Raw genomic sequence first — 19063 nt, 5'->3', positions numbered from 1 at the left:
GCCAAGGTAGGTGGATCACGAGGTCAGGAGATGGAGACCATCCTGGCTAACTCGGTGAAACCCCGTCTCTACTAAAAATACAAAAAAATTAGCTGGGCATGGTGGTGGGTGCCTGTAGTCCTAGCTACTCGGGAGGCTGAGGCAGGAGAATGGCATGAACCTGGGAGGCAGAGCTTGCAGTGAGCAGAGATCACGTCACTGCACTCCAGCCTGGGCGACAGAGGGAGATGACGTCTCAAAAAAAAAAAAAAAACACTCTGATAAACCCATTGTGAACTGAAAAAATTGTAAGTTGACCCATCATTAAGCCAGCGACCATCTGTACTTATTTTGCTTTACTGTGTTGTTTATGTGCTATGCCATTTCTTTTAATCTTGCTTATGTATAATTTTACCCAGACCCCTACCTGCCTGATAAATGGAAGGTGAACCCTCCATTTCACAGACGGAATAAAAAGAAAAGGTAAGTGGCTCTCCTGGAAAACTACTCTAATTTAGTTAGGAATATACTGGATATCTCTTCCACATCTTATTTTTAAAGCACAGCTGTATTCGTTCTATTAAAAATTTAAGAAACAGGGTTTCCATTCCATTACTCTGAATTAACGAACAGTTGTTTCAAATGTTGTTTATCTGCCATGGCTCACAGAAAGCAGAACAAGAAAATGTGCTAAACAGGGCCAGGTGTAGTGGCTCACGCCTGTAATTGCAGCATTATGGGAGGCCGAGGCAGGTGGATCACAAGGTCTAGAGATCGAGACCATCCTGGCCAACATGGTGAAACCCCGTTTCTACTAAAATACAAAAATTAGCTGGGTGTGGTGGCGCGTGGCTGTAGTCCCAGCTACTCGGGAGGCTGAGGCAGGAGAATCGCTTGAACCTGGGAGGTGGAGGTTGCAGTGAGCCGAGATCACGCCACTGTGCTCCAGCCTAGGCAACAGAGCAAGACTCCATCTCAAAAAAAAAAAAAAAAAAAAAAGCATTAAACATATCTACCCCTTCTTCCCATGTTATCACATTAGATAGTACATTTGTTGTTAGCAACTATCATATTTGCTATATCTACATACAGCAATAAATAAGTGGGTTTTGCTAGATTGTTGTATATGAAACAATCAGATGCTGATAGGGTTTATTGATGAGCCATTTACCTTCAGATACTGTACTCCAGTTTTAGCTTTGACTATCTCATTCTACAAAAGTCTACCATCTTCAAAATTTAAGCATAGACTTACCATTTGACCAGCAATTCCACCGAAGAAAATCAAAAACATCTATCCACACAAAAATTTGTACACAAATGATCATGGTAGCATTATTTATCACAGACAAAAAATGAACAAAACCTAGATGTCCATCAGCTGATTGGATAAACATGGCATATCACACAATGGAGTAATTTTGGCCATAAAAAGGAAGTACTGATACATGCTATATCATGAATGAACCTTGAAAACATGCTAATAGAAGGAAGGCAGAGAGGGCCACATATTGTACAATTCCATTTACATAAAATCCCCAAATCCATAGAAACAGAAGAGAGATTAGTGTTTACTGCAGACTGGGGAAAGCAGAGGTGGGAACTGACTGCTCATGGGCATGGGGTTCTTTTGGGGATGATGAAATATCCTGAAATTAGAGAGCAATGATGGTGCACAACTCAGCGAACTATATACTAAAAACCAATGAACTGAGGCTGGGAACAGTGGCTCTGGCCTATAATCACAGCACTTTGAGAGGCCAAGGCAGGAGGGTGGCTTGAGACCAGGAGTTTGAGACCTGGGCAACACAGTGAGACCCTGTCTCTATAAAAAAGTTTTTTTTTTTTTTTTAATTAGCCGGGTACAGTGGCATGCACCTGTAGTCCTAGCTGCTTGGGAGGCTGAAGCAAAAGGATCTCTTGAGCCCAGGAGTTTGAGGTTACAGTGAGCCATGATCATGCCACTGCACTCCAGCTTGGGCAACAGAGTGAGACCCTGTCTCTAAATAACAACAAAAAAGAATTGTAAAATTTAATAGGGTGAATCTTATGGTATGTAAATTAACTCAATAATGCTTTACTCTAAAGAAAAAAACACGATTTCCTACTTCTTGCATGCTATAGAGGTCAATTAATACCACTTCCAAATGAGCAGGGAAGACAGGTTTACTTTATTTAGTTAAAGAGAATCTGAGAATCTTGATACTAAGAATTGCTAATTCATTTAATGGCTTAGAATAGTTTTATTTCATACTGTGATCAATAATGGATTAGCTACTTTATCCTTATCTAGGACCAATTCCAAGCATAGGCAACTACAGTCTGGAAAGAATTATTATAAGCTAGAATTTTTCTAAAAAAGAAAAAGATTTGTTCTCAGCAATATGAAAATAGATACAAGGAACTGACCCAGACACGACAATAGGTCTAACGAAGTTAACACCAGTAATAATGTGTCAGATAAAAGGTAGAACTGAAAGCTAAGAACTCAAACTTTAAAAAACTGACACATTTTTAAAATGTAGAGCAAATCAATACCTAGAAGTACAAGAGTCTTTAATGTTCTAGTTCATTCTTCTCTCTATTTTAGGTACTCTCTTAATGGCATTTTTATGGTGAGTTGAGTTAATGGTAGCTCTCCCCTCAGAACCTGCTGTGCCCCTCCTGCATGCGCCGGGAAAGTCACAGATGGGAAAGGGCACTGTCTCACAGCAGTCACCAGGCCCAACACCGCAAACCATAAAGCAGCACACAAGGACTTCTTTACGCCAAAGGAGCCCAATCCAGCCTTTCCTTCTGTGCCTGCCACTGCCGGGTTGATACTTTACAGCGCTTGAAGGGAGAACAATGTTCTGTAGTCTGCAACACACTCCAGACCATGTTGACGCTATGATCACTATGTTTACATGATTGGTTAGAGCTTAAAAGGAGAAACAGAACACCAAGTTTCTTGCACTGAATTCACATATGAAAATTGGAAGAGGACAACTGTTAGTTTTCAAGGTCTTTGGCTAAAGTTTCACGGATGAATTGTAAAGTACGCTGGTACAAAAAAGCATCCTTTTTCTTTGGTTTACAAATGTTCAAATGGTTAACATCCACAGGAATTAGATCTCCAATGCCTAAATCTGAAGAAAACAAAAAAGTCAATAAACCTAAGTAAAAATATAAGCTTTCCCCTTGACAATACTGAAAGGGGCCAAATAGATAGTTCCACATATTGCTTTGGTTGTGACAAGGGACTCTTAAAGGAACCTGAAGTTTGATTGTAGCTAAACTACATTTGAGGAAACATGCAGGAATGGATTCTCAGTCAATATAACCATAATTTTATGCTTTCCGTAAATTTTTCATATGTGTTCTGGCCTACTTCCTTATTTCAGAGCAAGCAGAGACTGAGCACTAGCATCTTCAAAACCTTCTTACACCTGTAGGTTATTACTTACTTCAGAGTTTCTGTTATAAACTTTCTAGTAAGCTTCTTTGTCCTGATGAAATGAATGGGAATGTTTCACATGGGATCCATTCTATACCTAAACCGCAATGATCACTTTCAGGGTAAAAATGATTTAGTGCTTGAGATATTTCAGTCTAGCAAAGTCCCCCTACGTGGAAGTGATAAGAGGTACTAGTGAGGCCACCTAGGTGAGGAATGCAGGTGGTAGTTATAAAGGAAGAAGAGCCTCTTGGTGACAGAATTAGGACAAGGCTATGCCACTCCAAGCAGCTGGTCCATGATATTAACTTTCCTTTTGGGCCAAGCATAGTGGCCCAAACCAGTAATCCCAGCACTTTGGAAGGCCAAAGCAGGAGGACTGCCTGAGGTCAGGAATTTGAGACCAGCCTGGGCAACACAGCAAGACCCCATCTATACAAAAAATTAAAAATTAGACAGGTGTGGTGGTGTGCGCCTGTGGTCCCAGCTACTCAGGAGGCTGAAGTGGGAGGATCGCTTGAGCCCAGGAGTTCGAGGCTGCAATGAGGTATGATCGTACCACTGAACTCCAGGCTGGATGACAAAGTGAGACCCCGTCTCTTAAAAACAAAAACAAAAAACTTGGCTGTTGCTTCAAGCTTCCAAAGTCCTTTTTAAAAACATCTGGCAGCTGTTTTTTGGAACTCTTCAAGTTCTTCAACTACTAAACAGTAACTCCTTACCCTACAGCATATTACTTTAAGGTAAAATTTTTCAGTTCTACTACAAAGTATGACATTTTTCATTTTATTTAGATAGCATATAATGAAGTTAGGACAAAACTCATTATGTAGACAAAAGAACCATCTGGCAAGCACTCCAGATGCATGCTGTCCCTAGCTTAAAGGACCCACAGTGTGGCTGGCCACCACCAGAACAGCACCTAAGCCAGCCTCAGAGGCGGTAAGAAAGGGGTTCCCAGAGATAACGGGCAAGCTGAAGACGTGGCCAGGTGAGGCAAAAGCAATTCAGGTGGTGAAATGTACGGGGTATCTACTATGTACAGAGTAATAGAGGAGTCTATGAAAACAGTTAAGATCTGGGCTCCTCCCTCAAAGAATCTATAATACATTATATGACAGTAGAGAGCTGGCATTGGCCATTTCCCTCAACCCCAGGATCATGAAGAGATTGTATTTCAACACTAGTTTTTCCCATTGGAATATTTCTGGAGCTTTACTATTCCCCATGGACCTTCTATTTATGAAAACTTCCAAACTTTTAGTTGATTTTCTTAAGGGTTCTGCATGTAAATATAAGTCTATTAAATAAATGCCCCTTTCGATCTAGCTAATAGAAGAGCTTTGTTTCTTTCTTTACTGAAATAGAGTTCACTGTTGATGCCTAACTTAGAGTTAGCCAATTAACCCTTCTCATCTAATCAGTTACATAAAGGGCAGGGAGAGGTAATGCCCAGGTTGTATGTTTACAAAGAAATTTTAATCTATTGCTGAAAAGAATAAAAGAATTCAAATCTAGATCTTCATAAACTATCTCCTAAAACTGAGAACCTGGATATAAAAATTGCTATTTACAAGTAAATGCTAGGTACAATTAAGCATCTAACAGCCAACAAGTTTCAAAAGACTGAATACCTGCTGATTCCACAGGCACCACATGGAGCTTAATCATGCTGCCAATGTAGGTTGGTAGTGTTTCCACAAAATTCAGCACCTGGAAGTTTTGATCTTTAGCAAACTCCAGAAAGTCATCTTGCAGTGTTTTAAGTGCAGGAGAATCTATAAAATTATACAGAACAAGACTGTGACAAGTTGTTTATCTAATTCATAATAAAATGCATTAATCTTTCAAATTTAGAGAGGAAATTAGAATTCTGATTCAAGATGGAGGCTTGAGTAAACGTTTACTTTCTCCCCTGCCAAGAAGTCATTCAGAGTCAAGGAAAAAGCTAAAACCAAGAACTGACAGGACAGTCAGCAGCAGGAGAGGTTTTACCACATTACTGGGGGCAGGAAGCAGTTCCCGGGGCAGTCTGGTGTGTGGGACCGCAGGGGTCCTCCAGTGATGATGGTACCACTACACCCACCCCAAAGCCCAGCCTCCCATCAACAAAGCCTGTCTACAATCACAGAGTGCCTGTCCCTTCCCATCCCTCACCCTCACATATGAAAGAGCAACCAAGAGGCACCAGATAGGCCTATGACCTAAAAGAGATGGATCAAATAAGCAAACAGAAAAGCTGGCCACAGAAAAAAACAGCTAGATGAGGAATAGAAGGGAACTCACAAAGCTTCTACTTAGGATCTTTAGAATTATTTGAAAAGATAAGCCACAAAAGAAGAAGAGGCCATGAGTGCAGAACCACCAGGGCACAGGAAAGAAGGCGCATGTGGAAAACAAAATCTGACGCCATGAAAGGAAAGTCCAACAGAAGGTTTCGAAGAAATCAAGAGATTCTCCATAAAGTAGAACAAAGAGAAAATAGGAGCAAAAAGACACCTGGTATATTTAGGCTCGAGCCAGGGAGTCGAAATTCTGATTAACAGGTGTTCCAGAGAGAAAACTGCTTATTAAGCAAACCAAATAGAGTACTTTAAAATTAATGCTCACAATCTCAAAGTTTCATTTACATTTTAACAGTTGATGATTCTCCACTCATGGGGAAAAAAGCCATTTATTGGTAATTTGGAATAATACTTAAAAGCAAAACGTGATTTTTCTAATATTAAGTATTTAAGATAATATTAAAATTATTGCAATGCTTGAGTAAATAATGGCTTAAGAACAAAATGAGGCTGGGTGCCATGGCTCATGCCTGTAATCCCAGCACTTTGGGAGGCCAAGGCGGGTGGATCACAAGGTCACAAGGTCGAGGCCATCCTGGCTAACACGGTGAAACCCCATCTCTACTAAAAATATTTAAAAAATTAGCCGGGCTTGGTGCCGGGCGCCTGTAGTCCCAGCTACTTGGGAGGCTGAGGCCAGAGAATGGCGTGAACCCGGGAGGCGGAGCTTGCAGTTAGCCAAGATCTCACCACTGCACTCCAGCCTGGGTGACAGAGCAAGACTCCATCTCAAAAAAAAGAAAAAAAAAAAAGAGAAGTTATCAAAGAAAAATCAAGCCCAACCCAAAATTTCCATGAATAGTCTAAACACAATTATATACAAATTATAAAATGAGATAATATATTCAGGGAAGAAACTTTTTCTTCTTCTCTGTATAAGTGATGTTAATATAACCCCAATTTCCTTTATGACAGAAAGTATTACCCTTGCTGAGTTCTTTGACTTCCAAAGAGGGAAAGAGAAGATAGCGAATATTAACAGAATATTCAGCCAAATGTGATCCATGATGAGGGACACTATAAAAAATTATTCCTCTGGTATTGTTGATAACAGCACTCATTTCTGGCTTCTTAGAGGCTTCCAACAGCATCTTTTTGACGAGAAGACCTAGCCACAGATAAGGAAGATAAACAATGCATAAGCTATTTTCCTTCCCTCTGTTACTGTAAAAAAAGAAAAAGCCAAACAAGAAATACATAAAAAGAGATGCTTTCTTTTAAAAAATGGTTTAAACAATTCTCCGAGCCAGGCGTGGTGGCTCAAGCCTGTAATCCCAGCACTTTGGGAGGCTGAGACGGGCGGATCACGAGGTCAGGAGATCGAGACCATCCTGGCTAACACGGGGAAACCCCGTCTCTACTAAAAAATACAAAAAACTAGCCGGGCGAGGTGGCGGGCGCCTGTAGTCCCAGCTACTCCGGAGGCTGAGGCAGGAGAATGGTGTAAACCCGGGAGGCGGAGCTTGCAGTGAGCTGAGATCCAGCCACTGCACTCCAGCCTGGGCGACAGAGCCAGACTCAGTCTCAAAAAAAAAAAAAAAAAAAAAAAAAAAAAAATTCTCCGTACAGTAGTGTAAGAAATAAGGCCTTAAAACATTTAATAATACTCCTGATCCTTACAGTGCAAGCCTACAAACAGGTAAGAGTCTAGAAACTCATTTGTAGGGCAGATCCTCGTCTGACAGGATCTACTGTCCCACTGCAGAAACATGAGGTATGCCCAGCTGGGAGCTCCCTCAGGTCGTGAGTGTGGTGTGGCTGGTCTCTCAGCCTGCCATGGCAGTCCACTGATGACCACACTGTCAGGACGGTGCTATTATTCCACAGCACACAGTCCCCCATGGAGAACACAGCTTTCATGGCAACTGTTCCTCTGGAGGCACCTTTTCTTTCATCTCCCTGCCCTGGCTTTGGAACCCATAATGAAACACAAAGATCTCAAAGATGATGACAGTGGGTCTTTAAGGACACAAAGGGCTACACCCACCTTTGTCTTAGCAAAAAGCCCCACCTCAGAGGCAATCCTGAGTGCTTCAACAGATAAACTAGGCCACGGGCTGCAGAAAGGCCTTCTGCAAGGTGGGTGGTGAAAATCTCAAACTGGACTGGGGGAGTCGCACGCAGGGGAGGCAGCTCCATAAGCAACCACTAGGACCCCAAGAACAGACACTTGATCACACCTGCACCTCAGCAGCTCTGAGCCTGGTGTGAGCAGGCACCCAGGGTTTGGGACTGTGGGCACTAAAGCGACCATAGATTCTGCAATGGTGAGGGGGAGCAGAAAGAATAAAGGGGCACCCTGGGGCCCCCCAGGAATGCTGAGGCATGTTGATGAGGTGGGTGTATATGAAATGGACTGCTTCTCATGTTTATTCATTACTGCTATGTGAAAGCACTACACTGTCAAACCCATATCCCTCTTAGATGGTTTGGAACAGATTGCCCCTTTCTAGAGAAAGGAACAGCATGGAAGAAGAGTAGTAATTTTAAAAGTCCTAGCTATAGCTACACAGATTAATTTAGCGGGGGGCAAGGGGGCCACTATTAAGTAAAACGGAAAGACACAATAACTTTAGGTTTGGCCACAGTGGCTGAAAATAACATCACAATGGCCACTTCACAAAGTTGAAGCCACACTTACCTCCCATGCTATGTGATATCCAAACCACCGGCCTATCCCCAACACCAGCAGCTCTGAGCTTCCTAAGAAGTTCGTTGCTTCTGAATGCAATGGACTTTCTGAACAAAACAAAAACAGCAGGCATGACACGAGGCTATTGATCCCCTCAATTTGCTGTCTAATTTTTAGAGTTAAGAACTTTTGTCTATAGGACCAACACTACATACTACCTTTAGAGTTAGAAATACCCCCTTCTCTCTGCTTAATATAAAATACCCCTATTCTCTCTTCTTGAACTCACGGCCTCAAGCAATCCTCCCACCTCAGCCTCCCAAAGCACTAGGATAACAGGCATGAGCCACCACGCCTGGGATCTCTCTGCTCAATTCCTGAAATTGTTCATTCTCTATTGTAACTTATTAACATTGGCATAATTAGGAATATCTAAGCCCAGAACAGGCCACTCATTTACTACATGAACATTGTTGGAGCATTGTGTCAGGCAATTTTTGCAGGTCAAACTTGAGTCTCCCTGCAACTGCCCCTCAACACTTAGGATATGTCCTTTCTCATTCAAGGATATCACCAAAGACTGTGGTCTCTCTACTGGTAGTTAGGCTGCAAAAATATTAAACTTTCATAATTTTGGTTTATTCCTTAGAAATACTAGGATGCTATTTAGAAACACTAGAATGAGTCAAGTTCATTAGAATTTATTCCTTCCAATGCATGCTTTTGTAACTAGCATAAACGGGATGCTATTAGAATCAGAATTTGAAATAAGTAATTTTTAAACTAAAGAGGAACTTCAAAACTATCTAGTCTGGTAGTTTCAAACTGTTTATCTGCAGACACATTTCTTCAAAATAAAGGTTCTCCAGAGCTCCTCTGGGTGAAATGGGGAGGGAGACCTAGGGTCTTGCCTGCTCACCTTGACACCCTTCTTGGGCACCTACGGGAGGTCCATTCAGAAAGCAGTTTGATAACACTGATTTAGACCAACTCTCTTAATCTGTAGACAAAGCTTCCCAGACAAGTTAACTGACTGGTCTAAGACTGCATAGCAAATCAAAGGTAGGATCTGGCTACTCTCATCCAGTAACTCTGAAATCGAGCACTCCTTCCCATGTATACAACTGGCACAGACGACATACAAGGGATATAGCAGCTGATATTTCTCAGCATCTTTCTCTTTGCTTCCTTTAGCCAGTATGATTGTGGACACAAGAACAAAAAACATCACTTTTACTTCTCATAGAAAAGGAGACTTTGTTAGAGAATCCATGATCCTTAACTATTAGAACAGTTGTAAATAAACCATGTTAGGAGCCCACCACTGATGATATACCTAAGCCTTCTCCTATTCCACTGCTTATTGAGAGCAAACTCCTTCTAGAAGGAAGAGAAAAAAGATTAGGTTTGTTTTTCATAAGAAAATCCTGTCTGTGGCATCAAAAAATTAAAATCACTTCCCATCCAAGAGGACCTAAACTTGCAGCCTGAATTCTTCCCTGTCCTCCTGGTCTAAAAGTCGCCTCTGTTACCTTTCCATAGGGCACCTTGCTCTCCAGTCGCTGAGGGTGGTGTCATACTCCACAGATATAATTCGGAGAGCAGGACAGTCTTTTGCTAACCATGTCTAAGTAAAATAAAACATATGTGAGAACAAGTATGAATCTCCACCACTGCAATTACTGCCTAGTAAATGAAATTTACAACTAAAGGCCTATTGCAATATACCTAAAGATAGCACCGGAATAAGTTTTGAAGGTACTGTAAAAACAATTCCAGCATTTTATCTTTTTATGTCTCTGGTCTTGAAGTGGTACTAGTATTTATAGCATAAGGCCAATGAAGGTTTCAAGAGAATATTTTCAATTTTAACCCACTATAGCCAAAAGCAAGGCCTGTTTTAAAGTCTATATCAAACTGGCTTTTTGAAAGAATGTAGTAGAATGCTATCTCTCAGGACAGATGGCATAGTCTGACAGATTTTGGATCTGAGAATTCAGAGACACTAATAATAATGGTCACAGTTCTATCTCTGTGTACCCTAGGTCTACCATCATCTCTGTGCTTTAGTGCCACCGGAAAGCGCAAAGCATTCTTCTACTTGATAAGCCTTGTGAAAGACAATAAGTAGTAATGGAACAATGCCCTAGAAACTATTCACACATATATGCAGCATCACTTTTTTTTTTTTTTTTGAGACGGAGTCTCGCTCTGTCGCCCAGGCTGGAGTGCAGTGGCCGGATCTCAGCTCACTGCAAGCTCCGCCTCCCAGGTTCACACCATTCTCCTGCCTCAGCCTCCCGAGTGGCTGGGACTACAGGCGCCCGCCACCATGCCCGGCTAGTTTTTTTTTTTTTGTATTTTTTTAGTAGAGACGGGGTTTCACCATGTTAGCCAGGATGGTCTCGATCTCGTGACCTCATGATCCGCCCATCTCAGCCTCCCAAAGTGCTGGGATTACAGGCTTGAGCCACCGCGCCCAGCCGGCATCACTTTTAATGAGCTTTAGATAAATTCCATTCAATGAATTCATTCCAGAATTAAGGTTCTTTGGGAGAAATAATATCAAAGAAATGTAAAGTATAAATGAGCCAGGCATAGTGGCATGTGCCTGTGGTTCCAGCTACTCAGGAGGCTGAGGGGACGACTGTTTGAGCCTGGGAGGTGGAGGTTGCAGTGCACTAAGATCGCACCACTGAACTCCAGCCTGGGTGACAAAGTGAGACCCCCATCTCAGAAAAAAAAAAAAAGAAAAAAGAAAAAGAAAGAAATGCAAAGTATAATTACTTCTTCAAAGACTTTCTATTTTTATAATTATTAAGGTCATAGAATTAGGTACCTATTATAAATATAAGTATGGTTATGTTATTTTTGTATTACAACAAAAGTGAACTATTACTGGCTCTTACCCCTATTTTTTACTTAATGTTTTTAGAGTCATATACTGCACCCCAAACGGAAATTATACAAGATAGGGTGACAAGCCCAGTTGTTGTCATAACATACTACAAATCTCCCTAAGGGAAAGAAGAACTGCATGGAAAAAAAATCCCAGTACAAAGAGAAAAACAAGCAAGTCACAATCAGGGCCCCAGCAACCAGGGCCAGAGTCAGTGACTCCCTTACCTTGGGCCAACACGTTGTGTATCTGTCTTCCTCCTCCATAGGCTTTTCAATTACAGCCTGCTCACTGTCCTGCTGGCGCCATGTTTTGAATGCTGCTCCCATAAGGCCATGAATAAAAAGGACATCTGCTTTAATGGGCTGACTAATAGGGGAGAGAGTTTTAAAAAGAAGTAGAATAAATGCATTACTGCTTTGGTAAGAATCTACACAGCATTCTCTGTGGATGGTGCTTTAGCAGGTTTATGTGATATAAAACTGAATTCAAGCAAGCTTTATAAGCACAGGTTTGCTGAGAAACCCTAGAAGGAACTTTGGCATAGACATACATGAAGCATGTTCACTGTTCTCTAAAAATGGAGACTTTTCTAATCAGGCAGACCAACCACAATCGATTGTAATGAGCTTAGCAATCAATCAACTGACAGATGTCATAGTCAGATTACCCTCTAAAGACTTCCAATTGAGAATATTCTACAAATCAATAAAAGTATTTAAGAAATTAAAGAAGAACGTGCTAATAACAGTTTCAAAGTCAGTATATATAAAAGAGATTTTTGAAAATGGGTTAAGGAAACTAATACTTATAAAATGAGATTTCAAAGTAACATTCACTCTTTGCATATGACCCATTAAAAATTGTAGATAGTATGTTAGTTGCAAGCTATTTACAGTACACATACAATTATGCAATGCACATATAAAATACATTACCATAATATTTTATTTACAAATTGTAATTAACCAGGTAATTCATTTTTTAATTTAAAGGAAGTTTTTGCTATTGTCTGAGGTATTTTTTGTAAAGTGCCCTAAGAAAACCAAGAAATATGTTATTTTTTCAGTGTGGTCCCTTCTATATTTATTGTCTTAGCAATTATAGAACTAGATATAATGACCACAAATAACCTTAAAAAGGGGCATGAGTCAAACTGATTACAACTTATTCCTTCCAATGCATCCTTTTATAACTAAGTATAAACTTTCTCCAGTCCCTTGAGTTCTAGGTCCACGCTAATTTTGTTGCCACATAAGACAATGTTTTGTCTCCTTCCTGGTCAGCTGACTTCTACAATCCAAATCAGTTATTAACTCGGATCTAAGTGAAAATGCCTTGAACCAAAGGAGATATGTATTTCAAAGTTTAAGTGTGACGCATTATCAAAGGTGAATTCAATCTACCTGAAGGGAAGCCCTTTGTAAAATAACCACGATAATTTAGCTAGTTCACATGCTTTTCATGACAACCTCCAATTCTTCTGAGGTTACAGTAGACAAATTATTTTAGTAAATAAGATATTTGACTTATAAGGTATTTAACTTATCTGAATTATGCAGAAATAAGTTAAAAATTTGAGGTCTGTAGCCTTCACATTCCCAAAGGGGACAAAGTGACTCTCTTCTGCTCCCTTACCTTGTTCGATACTGGGGATGCAGCACATACACGCCATCCTGATATTTTTCTTGCACAGTTTCTCGATCTAGATTTGCCAGGATTCTGGCAGCGTGTGAGGCCTCCATAATGCGGTCAGATTTCATTGCTTCTGCCATGATGGACACCCAGCCTGGTGAAAAGTACACGTATGCTAAATACTGATGTGAATCCATCGCAGACCGTAGAGAGAAGTTTCAAACTGAATGTGATGGGAGAAAGGCAAACCTCGCGTATCTGTCCTTGGCAGAGAAGTCCGACCACTCCAACCCCATTCTCCCCTGTGATCCTCTGAGACCTGTGGCACAATACCACCCACATACCCCTTAAGGGTCCTCAAAGATGGAAAGAGGGCTTCAAGAGCCATTTTCTTATATAGAAAACCTAACACTAATTATAGAGGTGTTCACAAAAGTGAACAAAATACCATGATGTTTTGCTTTTAACAAGAATTATGAAACTCAATACTAGTTATTTCATCCTGACCAGCAGTCAGTAATACCCTTTCATACAAATGAGGAAATTATTTCTTAATAATGAATTTGACACACAAAACTCTTGTTAGAATCTGGAGATCAGGAAGGAAAAAACATTTTTTAAAGGGAGGCAAACAGAAAATGCATGGATAATACTATGATTTCTTTTTTTTAATGTTTTTGTTTTTAAAACTTTATATACATAAATATGTATAAAAGTATATGTGCACACACACACACACAAACACATAAAGATCTATACACCAAACTTATAAAGTCATTACCTCTTAGAAGAGAGGTAGGGTGGAAGAGGGCTCTGTAAAAAAAGGTACGTTTAGCTTTTTTTGCTTTATCTATTTTCTGAAGTACAGTGAAAATCTATTTATTTATATAATTTATTTAATTTAAATAAAGCAGAACATGGGACTTGAAGTTAGACTTGGACTCACATTTCTGCTCCCTGCTTACTTGCTCTGGAACCTCAGTCAAGTTATTTAGCAACTGAGCTAGAGGAAGGTTTTAATAAACTAATGTACGTGAAAACCATGGGCCTAGGCCCAGCAGGCACTCAATACCCGACAGCTGTCCCCATGCCCTTCTCCCACTCTTTAAGACAAAAGTGTTGAGTCACTGTGATGATGGGAAGCCAGTATTTAATAACCTAAAAGAAGCTTCAGACTCAGTACTTAACAATATTCAAATTTATAACATCAGAAAATTCCTCTTCAAAATCTGTTAAAGATTTTAAAATAATAAAATAAGAATATTTAAAAATTCTATCTATAAAGATAGACAAGTATGTTATTGGTATATAAAAAAATATGGGCCGGGCGCGGTGGCTCAAGCCTGTAATCCCAGCACTTTGGGAGGCCGAGACGGGCGGATCACAAGGTCAGGAGATCAAGACCATCCTGGCTAACACGGTGAAACCCCGTCTCTACTAAAAAATACAAAAAACTAGCTGGGCGAGGTGGCGGGCGCCTGTAGTCCCAGCTACTCGGGAGGCTGAGGCAGGAGAATGGCGGGAACCCGGGAGGCGGAGCTTGCAGTGAGCTGAGATCCGGCCACAGCACTCCAGCCTGGGCGACAGAGCAAGACTCCGTCTCAAAAAAATAAATAAATAAATAAATAAATGAAAATATGGCTTTATTTTTAATGAAGTCACAAGAAAAAGCATGGCACAAGCCATCTCTGGCTTTTTTCAGTTGACAAAATATGTTCACAATGTCCAAGATACCTCCACCTTTGAAAAATACCAAATGCCCTTTGGAAAACCTAGGTCTTTCTTTAACATTGAGCATTTTAAAATTACATAACATCTGCATGCACTCATGCACCACATAATAATGTTTCAGTCAACAATGAATCACATATACGATGGTGATCCTGTAAGATTGTAGTACAGTATTTTTGCTGTGCCTTTTCTATGTTTAGATACTCAAATATTTCCCATTGTGTTACAGCTGTCTACAGTGTTCAGTACAGTAACATGCTGTACAGGTTTGGAGCCTAGGAGCAATAGGCTGTCCCATACAGCCTAGGTGTGGAGTAGGCTCTACCATCCAGGTTTGTGTAAGTGCACTCTGTGATGTTTGCACAGTGACAAAACTACCTAATGACACATTCCTCAGAATGTTTCTCCACTATTAAGCAATGCATGTCTGTACATGTTAACTGTAAAAAATAATGAAATAACTAAAAGTAGCATCTAATGATGAAAGTCTTGCTTTAGTACTTCCATAATTTCCCAACTCCATTTACATCCTCAGAGTAATGAAAGGTAGAAGTTTGGTGGACACTCTTTTGAAAAATATAGTCATATATCTATAATTTAAACATATACAATGGGCCGGGCGTGGTGTTTCATGCCTGTAATCCCAACACTTTGGGAGGCTGAGGCAGGCGGATCACTTGAGGTCAGGAGTTCAAGACTAGCCTGGCCAACATGTGAAACCCCATTTCTATTAAAATTACAAAAGCAGCCAGGTGTGGTGGTGGGCACCTGTAATCCCAGCGACTCAGAAGGCTGAGGCATGAGAATCACTTGAACCCGAGAGGAGGAGGTTGCAGTGAGCCAAGATAGCGCCACTGCACTCCAGCCTGGGCAACAGAGTGAGACTCTGTCTCAAAGAAAAAGAAAAAAAAAATGTAGCTCCATACGCACTTTTTGAAACCTAAATGGAATCATACTACTGTTCTGTGACTGTACTTCAGCAATATGTCTTGGAGAGCTCTCTATACATATCAACTTCATTCCTTTGAACTACAGTACTAACGTCACTTGAGTACGCCATTGTTTAACCACTATTCATTCCTATTGGCAGACATTTAAGTTGCTTCCAACTTTTGTAAATCTGAAGGCAAAAATCTGCAGATCTGATACTAAGATTGATACAAAAATATATAAAAACAGGGAAAGACACAGGATGCCTAAAAAGAAAAAAACACAGGGCAAGGTAGCAGAATTCAAATTGGAGTATTGAGAAGTAATGAAGACTGAGCAAAAAGAAGGTATATGTAGGTAACTCTTTCAGGAGTTTAGCTATAACAGGGAGGAGAGGATGTTATTGGGGATGCAGATAATGTTTTTCACATCTTCCTCCAATGTATGTGATCAGAGGGTCCAGCTATGAGGCAGCAGCTGACCATGAGACCAGAAAAAAGTATACATTCCTGAGACTGTGAAAGGAGACAGGCCCAAACATGGCTGGAGGCCTTATAAAAGAGGTGTCGCTCTTCCTATTATCACGAAAAGGAAAGAACAGGTTTGGTTTTTGTTAGTGAGAAAATTCCTTTTAAGGCTTCAATTGTCTCAGTAAAGTAGGAGGAGAAGTCACCCTCTGAGAGGAAAGAATATGTGGAAGGTTTAAGGAACTTGGAGAAGGTTTACAATAGTCATCGCTAAGAATGTTAAGGCATGTTGATTGGAGAAACATAATTGCTGAGCAATACTGAAGGTTCTTTAATTTGCGATCTCATAAGCATGCTGACAACCAATCTGCAATGATCCCACGTTCAGCCACAGAGTAAGCAGGCAGTAGGTTTCATCAAGGTCTTGACCAAGAGACTGCTAACAGGATCAAAGGGAAAGTGAGTTGTAGGTACTGGCAAAAATGTTTCTGAAATAACAGACCACGGAATATAAGCTGGGTTCAGGGAGGAAATAAAGAATAAAAAAGAGTGATGGATTGGGAGAGGATAAAGGGGTCTGTGGATAGAAGATTTCAATAGAGAAGAGAACCAGTCCATATGGGGTAGATGCAAACCAAGCTTGAATGAAACAAGGATGTTCTCAGGGCTGATTTTCAGGTGAAGTGGTTTCAGGCAGTGACTAGGTTCAATGTATGACTTAGGAGTAGAGTACTAGACAGCTCAGGAGCAGAGCAAGAAGTCAATGAAGATGAGAAGGTCATGTAATTGAGGCCAAGGTGATGAGTGGGCTGTCCAGGAGATAAGAGGACTGAAGACTTGAGGTAGACCGAAGTTTCAGAGAAGAGTGATTTTTTTTTTTCTATAGCAAGATACTGATTTGATCAGGTCTTTGTCCTGCTTTGAATCCCTTAGTCTCCACTTCATCAATGAACCTATAGATAGCTCAATAGAAATCATCCAAAGTAAAGCACAGAGGAAAAAACTGAAACGTAATGAATAGAATCTCAGTAACCTGCAGAACAGAAAAAAGAGATCTAATATCTATAATAGAAGTTCCAGAAAAAGATAAGAATAAAAAAGGACAAAAGAATAAATACTGGATGATACACTGGCAGGAAAGTTTCCACATTTGATCAAAAACACCAAACTATCAATACAATGTATTGTATTCTTGAAAATTGCTGAGAGAATAGATTTTAAATGTTCTCACCAGAAAAAATGGTATGTATGAGGTAATGCATACGTTAATTCTCTCAGTTCAGTGGACCCCAAGCGGGATAAATATGACACCTAGGCATTTCAGAGTCAAAAATCAAACAGAAAGATCTTCAAAGAAGCCGGAGAAAACAAATATTACATATAAGAGAACAAAGTGGGAATCCAAAGAGACTTCTCATCAGACAATGGATTCCAGGAAAGAGTGGAATGACATTTTAGAAATGCCGGAAAAAAAAAATAATATATATACATACACACACACACAGTCAACAAAGAATATCCAGGGAAGATATCTTTTCCTGGGCATAATATAAAGGCAGAGTAAAGACATTTTAAAATAATGAGGTGAAAGAATTTATTGCCAGCAGACCCAATACACAAGAAATACTAAAGGAAAGTCTTTAGGCTGAAGAGAAATATTATCAGATGTAAATTCATATATACAGAAAAAAAGGAGAGCACTGGAGATTATAAATATGCAAACAAAAAAGATTTTTGATTTCTTATATTCTTTAAATGTCACATGACTGTTCCTATGGTTTCAATGTGTCCCCTCCAAAATTCAAGTGTTGCCAATGTGACAGTATGAAGAGGTGAGCCTTTAAGAGGTGACGGGGCCATCAGTGTTCCTCTCACATTAATAGAATTAATTCATGTTTGAAGTGATTGCTATTGCAATTGCCCTGACTTGACCATTACGCATTGTATGCTTGTATCGGAACATCACTACATGTACATCCCCATAAATATGTACAACTATTATGTACATAAAATTTTAAATTCAAAAAATTTTAAATAAAAAAAAAGAGGCTTCATGCAACATGAAGGCTAGCTTCCCCTTCAGTCTTCTGCCATGTGATGATAAAATGAGGCCCTCACAAGACACCAATGGCCAGAACCTAGATCTTGAACTTCCCAGCCTCCAGAACTGAGAGACAATAAATCTGTTATTTATAAATTACCCAGCCTCCAACATATAGCCTTAGGTTACAGAAGCACAAAATAAACTAAAACAATTATTAAAACTTAAATAACAACAATGTAACCAGGCACAATGGCCCAAACATATAGTCCCAGCTACTTATGAGGATAACGTAGGAGGATCGCTTGAGCCTAGGAGTTTGAGGACAGCCTGGGCAACACAGCAAGATCCTGTCTCAAAAAATAATAACAACAATGATAATATATTGTGAAGTCTATAAATAAGAGTAAAATATATTACAACAATACCACAAAGAATGGCAGGGGATGTGAACTGAATTATGGGGTTGTAAGGATCTTACATCATATGAAATGGTATAATCTTAATTCAAAGTAGACTGTAAGGATACAACCATTAAAAATAACACACAAACACAATATAAAAAGCCAAAAGAGGAGAAAGAACTGAATTTAAAAACAAACACTCAAGTAATACAAGAAGTCAGAAAAAAGAAGAAAAAGAGGGACAAATAGAAAGCAAAGAGTGGCCGGGCGCGGTGGCTCAAGCCTGTAATCCCAGCACTTTGGGAGGCCGAGGCGGGCGGATCACGAGGTCAGGAGATCGAGACCATCCTGGCTAACATGGTGAAACCCCGTCTCTACTAAAAATACAAAAAACTAGCCAGGCGTGGTGGCGGGCGCCTGTAGTCCCAGCTACTCGGAGGCTGAGGCAGGAGAATGGCCTGAACCTGGGAGGCGGAGCTTGCAGTGAGCCGAGATCGCGCCACTGCACTCCAGCCTGGGTGACACAGCGCGAGACTCCATCTCAAAAAAAAAAAAAAAAAAAAG

At 40.2% G+C, this 19063-nt stretch overlaps 1 protein-coding gene across 2 annotated transcripts in view; it reads right to left on the bottom strand.

Annotated features, from left to right (window-relative positions):
- Nucleotides 1-1119: 1119 nt before the first annotated feature.
- Nucleotides 1120-19063, bottom strand: part of SERAC1 (serine active site containing 1) — a 60501-nt gene continuing 42557 nt past the window's right edge. The window contains exons 11-17 of one of the 2 annotated variants that reach the window (XM_025384361.1): nt 12930-13080; nt 11519-11660; nt 9925-10019; nt 8402-8499; nt 6686-6868; nt 5050-5193; nt 1120-3107 (exon numbers count right to left, since the gene is read on the bottom strand). In XM_025384361.1, the coding sequence (XP_025240146.1) occupies nt 2971-3107; nt 5050-5193; nt 6686-6868; nt 8402-8499; nt 9925-10019; nt 11519-11660; nt 12930-13080 (950 nt within the window). In that variant the 3' untranslated portion in view covers nt 1120-2970. The remainder of the gene's footprint in view (nt 3108-5049; nt 5194-6685; nt 6869-8401; nt 8500-9924; nt 10020-11518; nt 11661-12929; nt 13081-19063) is intronic. The other variant, XM_025384362.1, reaches the window with a different exon arrangement.

This window comes from Theropithecus gelada, chromosome 4 (assembly GCF_003255815.1).
Source record: "Theropithecus gelada isolate Dixy chromosome 4, Tgel_1.0, whole genome shotgun sequence".
NCBI lineage: Eukaryota > Metazoa > Chordata > Mammalia > Primates > Cercopithecidae > Theropithecus > Theropithecus gelada.
This window is presented reverse-complemented; position numbering and strand designations above follow the sequence as displayed.